This window comes from Micrasema longulum, unplaced genomic scaffold (assembly GCF_059751315.1).
Source record: "Micrasema longulum isolate JH-2025_06_02 unplaced genomic scaffold, ASM5975131v1 h1tg003076l, whole genome shotgun sequence".
NCBI lineage: Eukaryota > Metazoa > Arthropoda > Insecta > Trichoptera > Brachycentridae > Micrasema > Micrasema longulum.
The window spans coordinates 34,611-47,977 of record NW_028280177.1 but is presented as its reverse complement, the minus strand read 5'-3'; the positions used below and the strand labels follow the sequence as shown (position 1 = coordinate 47,977).

At 32.7% G+C, this 13,367-nt stretch overlaps 1 protein-coding gene across 1 annotated transcript; it reads left to right on the top strand.

The window, feature by feature from the left end:
- The first annotated feature begins 4,683 nt into the window (after nt 1-4,683).
- LOC148271140 (uncharacterized) lies at nt 4,684-11,335 on the top strand. The gene is made up of 2 exons (XM_088241786.1): nt 4,684-4,770; nt 10,475-11,335. The coding sequence occupies exons 1-2, from the start codon at nt 4,753-4,755 to the stop codon at nt 11,264-11,266; spliced, it is 810 nt and encodes a 269-aa protein (XP_088097912.1). The 5' UTR covers nt 4,684-4,752; the 3' UTR covers nt 11,267-11,335.
- The last annotated feature ends 2,032 nt before the right edge of the window (nt 11,336-13,367 follow it).

Sequence of the window (13,367 nt, the reverse complement as noted above, 5' to 3'; positions counted from 1 at the left end):
TTTTAAAACAGTTTCATGCATAGATTGACGTTTAATCATTCAGTGTGATCATTAAATAAAGAAAAATGTGGTCGCAATAAAAAATAAAAATCCGCTAATTAATAACTCTCTTCAGAATAAGAATAAGATAAGATTCAGAATACTACCATAGTTTACCGTCTGATTTTTCAAATTTTCCACAATTTCCTAAACATCAAAACTTTTTAACCAAATGGTATAATTTCCATCTACAAAGAACTATCAATGTATATATATGTATATTTTTTTATGTTCCACATTGAAGTTCCATGTCTGTCTATTGCCACTTTTTTGCATTAAAACAAAGTGGACTTTAGATTTTTATTTCGGCTTAAAAATACATTTTTATGACGAAAGTGAGCTTTGGTGTTTTATTCACGTATAAAATAGCTTATTGCGATATTTTCTGCATTTTTGACTTAAACACGGCAAATGGTGGATTTTCATGTTTAATTCTCTGAGGTACAGATTTTATTTGACTGCAAGCTTTTAAAATGAAACATTAAATACGGAAAAGATGATGAAAGACTTTGTAGACGAAATGGAGCATTTCCCACACCCCTTCTGTTTGCGTTCAATAAAGGGAATACAGGAAAAATCCAATAAAGAGATAACATTATTGACTAATTCGTTGCGTTTTTTTTAAAAAGAGACAGAACTTAAGTTTTTTTTTTTAGTAAAAATAAATATTTACGTTCTTATGATTTACCCAAATATTTGATTTTGAGAGCCATTTTAACGAGTTGTAAATAACTCACTACTAGAAAATGGGAATCAAGTTGGGGTAGAGTGGGATTCGAACCACGGACCTTTGGGCCGTGAGTCCGAGACACTAGCCACGAAACTACAACCCGATTCATGTTAACACCAACAAATTAGTAAATAATGTATTCTCCTTCATTTTTTTACAACAAATACGTCGATAATTCATAGCATCTTCACGGTACACTGCGCAAATATCGCGAGCAGCTTTGGCAGCTTCACCCCCCGATTGAACACGAACAGAAGAGGATCTCGAAAATGATCACTTTCGTCTGATCGACATTCCATTTTGAAGGCTTGTAATCAAATAAAATAGTATATGTAACGTAAAAGCACACACAGCAACTTATAGAGCAGAAATTTTTATTTCGAATGACGTATAACTTTTATCATTCTGTTTTATTTTTTGAGCTAATTTTTAAATTTGGAATAAAACGGACAGAACTTATATATTAACACTTCAATACATAGGATTTTCAACATAGGGGTTCATGATATTTTCATATACCAGTACATTACATAATTTTTGTCTCATGAAAATACATGTTGGTATTTATATAAAGGTACACGCTGAATTTATTTGACATGACATTTTGATGTCGATGAAAATATCTTAAAAAAACAATCGATTATTTTTATTTAATTAAAAAAATGGAACATCTTCAATTTTGGTGACTAACCGAATAAAATCATGTGAACCCCGTACTGATAAAATTATGAGGGGAAATACGTGATTTATTCATGTTTGAATTATTCATTTGTGCGTTACCGACACTATCAAATGGCTTGTTTTTCAATCTGGGTTGTGTCGTATATCTTTTTCATTTTAAGTAATCAAACGAAAAATCAACATTGTGTAAGATAAAGTCATTTAGGGTACGTTGCACTAAAAGGTGGAAGTCAAAAAGAGTTATAAGTTACGGTATTTTCTTTTTTTTACTCTGTAAATTCACCCGAAATTTCGAATGCGTCTTATGATCCAATTCATCTTATCTTCCAAAACATTTTTTTCTTCTAAAAATTGACCGATAAATTTTTGGGTGCGTCGTATGGTTCGATTATTGTCCTCAAAATATGGTAGGTAATTGTTTCATATTTGTGAAAATGGTAAAATTACTAGTTGGATATGATATTTCGACTATTTTGACGAAATCGTAAGAATTATAAACTTTTAATTACCCTTTTTTTTTGTATAACTGGGCCGCAATTACAAACGCTACTTCATTGGGACATAGTTGTTACACAAGATTCACACAAAATGAAGGTTTGGTGATTCCAAAGACAAGCAACAAATATGAGAAAAGAACTCTAAAATATGTGGTTCCAGTAATGTTTAATTCGTTACCAAATAATCATAGAAATGGCTCTACCAAAAGTGACAAGGGCAAAATAATAGACTGGCTATTCGATCAGGAGTTTATATATTAATAAAATAGAATATTTGTAATATATATAAACATATATATATATATAAAACAGAATAATAATGTGTGTATATATATGTTTATATGTATGTATGTGTATGTGTATGTGTATATATGTATGTATGGATATGTATGTGTGCATGTACGGGTATATATATATATATATGGATATAGATATAGATTTAGATATATAGATAGATATAGATATAGAAATGGATATGGAAATGGAAATAGATATAGATATGTTTAGAAACAATGTTTTTAATAAAATGCTTTGTGCCTATTGAATGTGTACACACTTTTGTTTTAAATTTTGGTACTCCGGTTTTGTATTTATTTTTTATCTTATAATTGCGATATCATTTACTTATTTTTTGCCCTTTTTTTACACTTTTCTAACTATTATCTGAAAACATAAATTATATGTACTTTACACAACATTATTTTTTGGTATGTGTATTTTTGTACATACACAAATCTGGATTTCTCCCGAGGGGGAGTAGGTATATATTTTTTATTAATATCCCTACAGAGATGAGGTAGAATTTTTTCAAATTCAGGATTATCGATATTCGAGCGTTTACAGGGCTTATGACCTGTCATTGGCTGGGTTAAGTGGCCACTTTACGTTTTACAACATTCCTCATTCCGCTTATTAGCGAATATCGACACAGGTAACATTTTGATTTTTGTATATATCTTATTAAATGAGAAACCGTTCACTAGCGTGTTGGAGCGCCATCTATGTATTGATATTGAAGTTAAGTATTTTTAATTCTACCTCATCTCTGTAGGGATATTAATAAAAAATATATGTACTTTTTTTTTCGCTTCTTATATTTAAGTTAGTAGTAATTATTATTATACAACTATGTAGTGTTATCATATGTTTTAATGTAAAGGATCTTTACTGACAAGCCATATTAATTGGCTTAGTGAGTCCTGTAAAAAAAAAGGTTTTAAAAAATAATAAAAATGTAAATATTAATAAAAAATATTTAAAAAACCGGTACATACCGAAACGGTATATTTAAATTTTGAACTATTTGCACCTTCCTTTATATGGCGAATTTCGATCTAACGACAAGTTGATACGTGTATTTATTACGTCATTTCAGATGTCAAATGATCGAATTTAGCCAATAAGTCACGTTGAAACTTTTCTCCGCGTTCAATGTTAATTTTAAAGAATTAAAAGTATTTAAAATACTCCTTTGTATTTTAAATAAGCTTCAGTGATAAAAAGTGGCCACTTAAAAAAGCTTTAAATTTTTAATAAATCACAATTAAATAAAAAAATGGTCGCTTGAAAATGATTTTTATATGACCTTGACAATTCCCAAGACGGTATGGTTAACTTTTCAACTTTCCGTATTAACCGAGGTGTTACGACGTTAGCTCTATCGACATCTCGATACGTGCTCTCGGAACGATAAGTAAAAATTGGATAAAATATACAAATTGTATTTATTTTTATATTGGCAATATTTTTACGGAATCTCAAAGTTCACGTGATCTTACACGTGCGTTTTAATAACCCCAATAGCTAGATGCTGCTGTATAGACGAAGAATTAAAACTTGGATACAATACGAGAATATCAGAACAATATCATATACAATTTTCTAAAACGAGACGAGGACAGTCGAGACTAATAAACCAGGGAATGAAATTATACAATAAACTACCAGACAAAACTAAACAAAAGACTTACTACAGCTAAAAATATTATCATTAACCGAAGAATATGAATTAAAAAAAATAATATTTTGTTAAATGTATGTAATCAGTAAGGGTTTATTAAAATTTCAGATAAAAAAATTTATATGGCAGCATCTAGTTACATTATCTCTGCACCTAGCTGTTATGGCAGAATTCAATTCGATTTCACTGACTCGCCAATCAGCCAACAGAACTCACCGACGAGAACTTGTGACGTCATGGGCGGAGTCATTCAAAATTGCAAAATTAAAAAAAAAACAAAGCGCTTATAATACAATACTTCAAAATATATTTTTTTTAATTGGATTTGTTTGATAGTCTATTAACAAAAAATGATACAAAAAACTCTGAACTTTCTTATTGTAGATGGGATTTAATCGGGTTCTTTGAGATTAAAAATGAAGATGTAAATCATGAATGATAAGTTTTAAATTTTTCTAGGAGGTATGTAGGTTTGAGTATCTATAATATGATTTAAAGTTTAGTTAAAAGAAAAGGATTTTTTTAAATAAAAATATACACTTGTATAATTTTTTTATGTGAACAGTCGTCAGAATTTAATGCAGTCGATTTTAATAGACCGTGCTTCTAAAACAATATACATTTTTCATAAACACTAATTGAAGAAACATGGCCCAGCCTTTTATTTGCCAGACGTGTGTTCCTACCTTGTTCCTACTCTTGTCAATAGATTGATATTTACAAAAAACTTTTAAGGTGAATTCCCGCCTGCTGAACGTTTTAGTAACTCCAATATATCACGCTTTCCATATAAAAGATCGCACGCTTTGTCAAAAAATTCAGTCTCAAGAAACCACTCGAACACAATGGCCGTACTGAAAATTGTGAGTACCGACGAATTGTTACAATACCCATTACCGAAAAATAGTTTCGTTTTTTATCGGTGCCTTTAGTGCGTTCGGAAAATGTCGTTTTCTTAAATGCATAGAAAATACACCATAGACAATCCTTGTCATTGATCGGAAGCGGGAAAATATTCCAACTGTCATTTTTGATATTCTGAAAAGTTTATGTACAATCGTCATGATCTTTTTTTACTTTACATAAGAGCAGTTAATTATTTTTTTAAAACTTTATGTCACAACGTATTTATTTATTTATTAACTATCGGAATTAGTCCATTAAAAAAATGGTAAACACAAATCTTGAATTGAATACATGCACGATTGAATAAAATACAAATAAAGAAAATTAAAGCTATGACAAAAAAATATAATAATTACTACATCAAGAAAAGATCTGGTCTATCTTTGTGATTGTTTAAATCTAGAAAGACTTGCACCAAAAAGTCCAGATTTCGTCTCGAATTTACAATGCGACACAATCGGGACATTGGTGCATGCTAGCCATAGTTTGTGCTGTGCTGATCAAAGAACAGCACATTATTATTTCGCAACCGGCGAATAGGAACATTGAATGCCAGTTGTTCCAGTAACGATGGTACATCAATTGAGCCATTCAGTAAATTAAACATAAATATAGAGTCAATGTTATTTCTACGTTTTTGTGGACGCGATATTTTGAACATTGACTCCATTTCTCCGTAAGTGTAGTCTCCTCTCTCGAGGCTTATCATCCATGCTACTTTTCTTAGCAGACGATGTTGCACCGATTCGATATGATTTATTCGGCCTGCATAGAAGGGAGACCAGATCACAAGATAAGTGAGCAATATAGTAGTGCTTTAACTGTGATTAGTAAAGTCATTAGATGTCCTGCTAGCAAAACCTAAGAGTTTTAATGACTTATTGACCATTGTATCAACAACTCAAAAAGGACAAAAGTATATCTTTTGATACTTGGGTTAGTTATATATATATATTTTATTCAAACCTGGAATATAAAACCTTTTCAATATCAAATATAAATCAATGTCAATGTCGCATTTTTCACACATCCGTCGTTGATCTACTATCACAATGAATTAACATCAGGTTAATTTTTTTTAAAAATCTGATACCAATATTTTACGACGACGATATTCAGTTGCTTTTTATATATTTTTTTTCATAAACTATAAAAATATGTCAATTTTTTTTGTCGTTTCATTATTATTACCATCGCTACGATTTTAAATTACTCTGCGCGTGACGTCACTAGTTCTCTTCGATGAGTTGTCCTGATTTAAACTTAAATAATACAGCAAAAAATATTATTTAAAAAAATAATATATATGCACTACAGAAATATTTCGAATCAACACATCATTGATCTAAGTTATTTAAACCTGACATTCATGATCAATTTCAACTTATATCTGTTGAATTTAAAAATCAAAAAAACCTTGAAACAAAAATATTGAAACCTTTTCTAAAACACTGAGGTGTAATTATGAGATGATGCTTCGTAGAACAATATTTAGAAATCATGTTTTGAAAAATGAGCGTTGTCGCGTAAACATTGCCATGCAAAACACGTAGTAGAGTAAAAAAGACTAACTATTTATGCCAGTTTACTGTGAATTAAAAGCTGCATGTCACGCCTTTCTACGCTGCTCCACGTTTACTAATTACCATCTAGTCTCTGGAACTTAGGTTGAATGGAACACAAGACAGGTGCTTAGTGCTGCATTTGTTTGCAGTTTATACATAAACAAAGTGTTCTTTAAACCCTGTCGCATCCGAAACCACGATGATCAGTATGAGCAAGAAGACATATTGGCACATTAAAATAAATTTTTCGAACGAATAAAATTTACAAAAATAAAACATTAAAAAAAACAAATAGTTGCATACTTCTGCAGGGGTGAAACGAGGAGGGGGAAGGGGGAAGTCTGATATACCGTCAACCGCGCGGCGGCGCCCCCCTCGCTTCTCCCCTACAGAAGTACGCAACAATTTGTTTTTTTTTAATATTTTCTGTTAAAAAAATTTTTTCGTTCTAAATATTTTTTTAAATATGCTTATATGTCTTCTTGCCCATACTGATCATCGTGGTTTCGGATGTGACAGGGTTTAATGAACACCCTGTATGTAAATCAATATATCTAAAGTCTTTTGTGCCCTCAGCTTCAAATACATATCTGTTGTTAAAAGGATATGCGTGTAAGAAATTTTACGAATTAATGAATTAATTTAAACATAGTATTTCTGTCAGTTTCTCGTAGGTGCCTTCCCGATATTGTGCGAAAAAGACAACTGCACGTCGGACTGATCATGCCTAACTAAAATCAACGTTTTGTTGTCCCGTTTTCGGAACCCTAAAACTGAACTGATTTTTTTTCGAGAAATAGTAGCGTAATGAAATTTTCTGTGTCGGTATTTTTTCCGTTTTTTAAAATCATTTATATATTTTTTGGCATCTTTTTAGATGGTTTTAGCTCTTATAAGAAGCACTTAATCAAAAAAGCAAAACCACAAAGACACGCCAATGATAAATATCTATACTGTGTGAAAAAATCACCGCTCCAGTGCCATAATCGATTGTATGAAAAAAAACTAGGCTACATTTTATTTTAATATATCCATTGAAGATCATATCGAGACTTTACTGACAGAATGCATTAAGTCAATTCTTTATTTTTTAAAAATACTTTTAAATATAGGTGCAATATGTTCATTTCTAATTTTTTGCTATGCCTAGAGTAATAATTATTCTTTCAAAGCTAAAAAAAAAACAACTGTGTGTTGCTTTTAAAGAAAAAATAATCTTTAAATGCGATTATCTAGAAACATGTTTTAACACTGGAATGCATTCTGCCAGTAAAGCTTTGATATGCAAAAACAGTAAATTTCTAAGTATCCGGATTAATTAGGGCTAGATTTTATTGCTTTTGAAATAATACAGTGAATGAGAATCAAATTAAAAACTTATTTAAACAAAAAAAAACACGGTCAGTAAAGTTGATAACACAATTAAATTAAAATGAAAAACTTCTCCTTTGCTTTTTAATTTCTGAATAACAATCCGGACTTTTGGCAATCCAGGTGACTGGAGTTCGGATAAACGCAGCTGTACTGGACCATGATGTGAAAACACACATTTTTATAATTAATTTATTAAATAATGAGTATTATTATGTTTTAAAAAAATATATTTTCTCGCAAACGTGAATAAAAAAATTAATTTTACGGGTTAACTGGTACATTAGGGAAATATGACATACTACGAATACCGAAAAAAATATATGAAATGAATTTAGAATAATTAATTGTATTTGCAAAATCAATATGGATATTGTGGAGAAATGTTTTTATACGTAAATGTAAAACATAAATTCAATAAAAATACGTTCGTAAAAAAACGCGACTTGTTTCAAATTAGTTGTTCACATTCGTAATAATGTCCTACACAAATTTCAACGGCCACGAACAAATAAATATGAATCGTGACGTATTAGGGGCGCGGCCAATAGATAGCCGTTTTGCGGGAATTCAAAATTGCAAATTTAAAAGTATTTTTTATGCTACTAATAATAAGCAAACTTTTTTTTTCTACTGGACAGTATTTCATATACCTTTTTTACTTTAAAAATGTAAAATAAAACTTGGTATTTCCCAATAGTGAATAATGTAGGTATTTATTTCAAATCAAAACATATTTTTTCTCGTATCGGGGTATTATGCCACTTCCATTAGCGTTTGTCTCCGATGCAATGTTTGGAATTGGAAAAACGAAAATGAAAGTAGGCTGAATGGTGTCGAAATACGATCTCTCAGGTGTGATAAAATAACGTGTGATTGGTTCTCAAATAATGTCAAGATTCGTACAGTATCCTATGCAAAGCCGATACAAGAATTACTGACTAAATCAAGAAAGAAGTGCGGCGTTGGTTTGGATACGTAGAGCGAATGGACAGCGAAACAACGGCTAAAAAGATTCTCGAAAACGGGGAAGACCAAGAAAGACATGGCATGACCAAATACTGAAATATGTACATATATCAGAAGTCAGAATAACTGGCGTGCTTGCATCAGAAGGTGTTCGAATGTAGAGGAAACGAGATTTTTATTCAGATATGGAGTGGTGTGAGACGTTCTAATATCTCTGCTTATTCTATCGGGGAAACACAGTGATGGTTTGTTTGTTTGAACAAGTTATCTTGGCCTGTTATATCCGAAGCAACTCTGTTCTGTTATCCGAACACTGCAAAAGAAAACATGTCATTTCACTAAGTAAGCGTAGAATAATGAAAATTGAAAGCCCTACTCTGCTTACCTGTGCCTCGATTATAAACGATATCTTCATCTGTTTATATCGATACGGTATAATTAACTTCTGTACTATCTGTATCTTACCTCGGTTTGTTCTGCCTACTTGTCATATTAACATCATATGATCAAAACAAGCCAATGGAATGACCGCAAAAAATTAGTCCGCGTTCCTTGCGTTATTAACATTAAAAATAGTTCTCATTTATAGTTTAAACAGGCTTCTCTAATTAAAAGTGCTCACTTCAAGGCGATTATAAACTCCAATAAATCCCAATTCAATAAAAAAATGCTCGCTTGAACATGAATTTTGTATGACTTTTGGAAATCACCTAGACGGTACGCTTAACGATCGTCTGTATGTATCTACCGATCGACTACAAAGCCTGCTCCTTTAACGTCTCGATACATACACTCGGAAAGATAGTAAAACAGATGGAAAAAATATAATGACTAAATTATTTTTTTAGAGTGGTAACTTTCTGACGCATATAATCTGTGTCTGACGCCTAGATACTCTTATTTTTTCACATCTAGGCGTTCGTTTTATTAAAGTGACAGTTATGTGAAAATTTAATTCGACTTCAAACCTTATTGATTTTTCCGACATATTTTTAATAGGCTTTTAAGAAAAAAATGCCAACTTCAAAACGATTAAAAATTTTGAAAATTCATAATTAAAGGAAAAGCTTCTAGAGGAGCAAAATTTTTGACACTTTTAATGCGTAGATAAACGTATCGAAGGGTTCTAGACCCATCGGTATAAAATTATGTACTTACATCAAAACTTGATGGTATCGGTACTCTACCTTTGTAGTCGGTCGGGAGACTTTTATCTTCAACTATGACGTCATACTAAAGCTATGTCATTTTAGAGCGTAGATATGTGTACCGTGACGTACGCTTCCCCTTGATTCATATCGATGTACCTACCCAAAACTTGAAGGTGGGGGGTCGGTATTATATCTTTATAATCGCTAGAGCGAATTTATCTTCAACTATACCGTCAAGGTGAAGGTATGACGTCTTTATCTTCCCATCATAATCAAGGCCCTGGATCCGTTTTAGAAAATTTGTGACCTCTTTTCAGATCCGCACATTGCAAACAAATTTTAAGCTGAATTGAACTGTTAACTACTTTCTTTTCTTACGTATTGAAAAATAATATAAAGCTCCTAGTTTACAAAAGATTCGCGTTATATAGAATTGACATTTACTGCTCTTAATGCCCCATATCACCGTCAGTACATCTCAGTTTATAATTATACTAAATTTGTCTATTACTCTCTTATTTTTCCAATTCCGATGGCGACAAGGTTAGTTCGTTAGCTTGTTAGAAAACCGAGGGAAAAATCAACAGTGTCTTTTTTATTTCCAGGTGCCATTATTGGCGTGTGTGTTCTTGGTGGCTGCTGAGGCACCTACCGGATATGACTATCCAAGGCCGAAGCAGTCATCATTCGACGTCATCGTCGGGGGCGGAAACGGCGGAAGCTTCAGCGGCCAACCAGCCCCATCCTTCTCATCGTATCAAGCCCCGCAGTACAGCGCCCCTTCATTCTCATCATATTCTGCTCCGATATCTCCACAGTACGCATCTCAGTCATACGCCACTCCCGTGCAATCATACGTCGCTCCCGTGCAATCATACGCCGCTCCAGTGCAATCATACGCCGCCCCCATTCAATCTTACTCAGCGCCAGCCCAACAATCATTCTCCGGTCAATTCCAGTCGTACGAAGCTCCCATTCAATCCTATGAAGCGCCGGTTCGATCTTACTCCGCTCCTCAAACGTATGAAGCTCCGATTCAATCGTATGTGGCTCCTGCGCAGTCATACGCCGCTCCTGTGCAGACATACGCCACTCCTATACAATCATACGCCGCCCCCGTGCAGTCATTCTCTATCCCTTCACGTTACCAAGGAAGCGGTTTTAATTCTGGATTTGGCAGCGGTGGACTTTCTGGACATGGAAATTCTGGATTCGGAAGCGGTGGATTTTCTGGACATGGAAATTCTGGATTTGGAAGCGGTGGATTTTCTGGACTTGGAAATTCTGGTTCCTCAGGATCGTACATTTCCAAACCATCTGTGGAATATGGACCACCCGCTTCTTCGTTCGTTCAACGTCCACGGAGACCTCACTCTGAATACGGAGCACCTTTTTAAATCATCAAACACTATAAATAAATAATACATTTGTACCTATTTAATATCATTAAATAAATCGCCAAATCCACAACAAAAAAAACGTTTCATTTCTTTTTACTTTGTACACCTGTTTCCAATAAAATAATCGTTCTGTAATGTAAAATCGTAGAAACTAGATAACATGTGCATAAATTAATATTCTCATCGACGTTATTTATAGCGAAAAATAAAAAAAACAATATTTAATTAAGAAAAGTGAAGACATGTTCATAAATTAACTTAAACGATTCTGGAATTGGAAATATGCTAATACAAACACGTTTTGAAGACATAACGAAAAGAGCTTATTTAAAATTTAGAAAAAAACCCAAGTAATCATTGCTCTTATCTTATAAAAAAGCGTTAAAAAACAAAGATGGAATATTTTCTAACTTTTTATCGATACCTGTTATTTACCTATATTTGATTTCTTTTAATATTTTAATTTAAATCTTATTTGAATCCATTATTTAAAAATAGGATTAGTGTGTCAAGTGGCCACTTAAACCAGCCAATGACAGGTCATAAGTCCTGTACCTTTATGCTATGAACTTCCTTATTCACTTTTCAAAAACGTTCATCATCTCTGTTGTAATATTTCCCAAGGTGGTGAAATTCAGTCCTACAAACATTCAGACAAGCTGAAAATATTCTTGATTTTCACCAAGGAGAAGTTTTTTTTAATTTTTTTATTACTTCTTCTTGCGGTGCCTTGTCAGGTTCTCCCGACGTTGGCGATCACTACAGCATCTCGGTCCTGCGCTACTTTTATATTCCGCAGCCAGGACACAGCTTATTGGATGTACTTGCCATAGAGATTCCCGGGAAAAGATGACCAGAGTGGTTCCCGTTGCCTTCTCTGGCGGATTTTTCTGTCGGGGTTACCTTCCCTTAGCTGGCTGGTTCTGGTTTGGAGGCGCCAGAAACTCGCCTATCATCCTCTCGTTATCTGCTGTGATCACACCGTTATGAGTGTGATCCCATTGCCCGGGGTTCGTGATGTGGACGCTAACGAGTAGGACTAGACAGTAGTGTTGCAGGTGGAATACAACTGGGCGTTCGCAGCATTTTATAGAATCACACCCTCCAGCAAGATGTGACTCACTGCGACCCTACTGACAGTTTGAACTCTTTAGATTACGAAGCCTAATTTTTTAAAAAATATATCGTATTATCAGAGCTATGATTTTTCAAAGTTTTATATTTTGTAGTTTTATATTTTTTAAATTACTTCGGGTATGGCGTCTCTTGTCTAGTTCTCTTACGCTTCTTTACGATGAGTTCTGCTGATTCGTTAGTGGACTTACCATAAACCAGAAATCCATCACAACTCTCTCATCATTGGTTGATTCAGAAGAACTAGTGACGTCATGAAAATTAGTTTAATTTGATTAAAATCATCTTTTTTTATACATTTTCAAGAAACTTCTCACATTTTTTACATCAAATTTTCTGTAGGGCTAAACTTCTTAATTATTGAATTTTTTCATAAAGATTTAAACCCTGTAGATGCCTATACTATACTCCCTTCTCTAAAATGTTCTTCATCTCTTTTGTAATATGTTAATATTAACAGCCTTCGAGGGGGTTGAATCCAGACTTGTCTAAAAAAAATGACAAACTGAAAACATTGTAAATACATATTTGTTACCTTTTTTACTGCACGTTCACATAAATAAATGAAAATCTAATTTTTAAATGTTTCAGAATATTAACCATAGATGTCACTTTATTAAGAAATCTTATTTACATGGTAATATTAATCATATAAAAGTTTAGGTTCTGTATGTTTGTGGTCGCAAATCTTGTATAAAAATATAAAGAACCTTGCATTTTCTATTATTCTACAGCATAGTCATAGCAAATTTAGATATTAAATTAAGCAATGTGTTTTCTCGGTAAATGTAGAATTGCTAGATTATTTTATTTACTCCCCTAATAATTAACATCAGACAAACAACCACTGCAAAGCGTGGCTGGGTTCAGCTAGTCTTTACGGAAAATAAAGAGGTTTTAATCAACACTTCATTATGTTTGAAACGATATATTCATAGATGGCGCTACAAAGTATATATTTTGG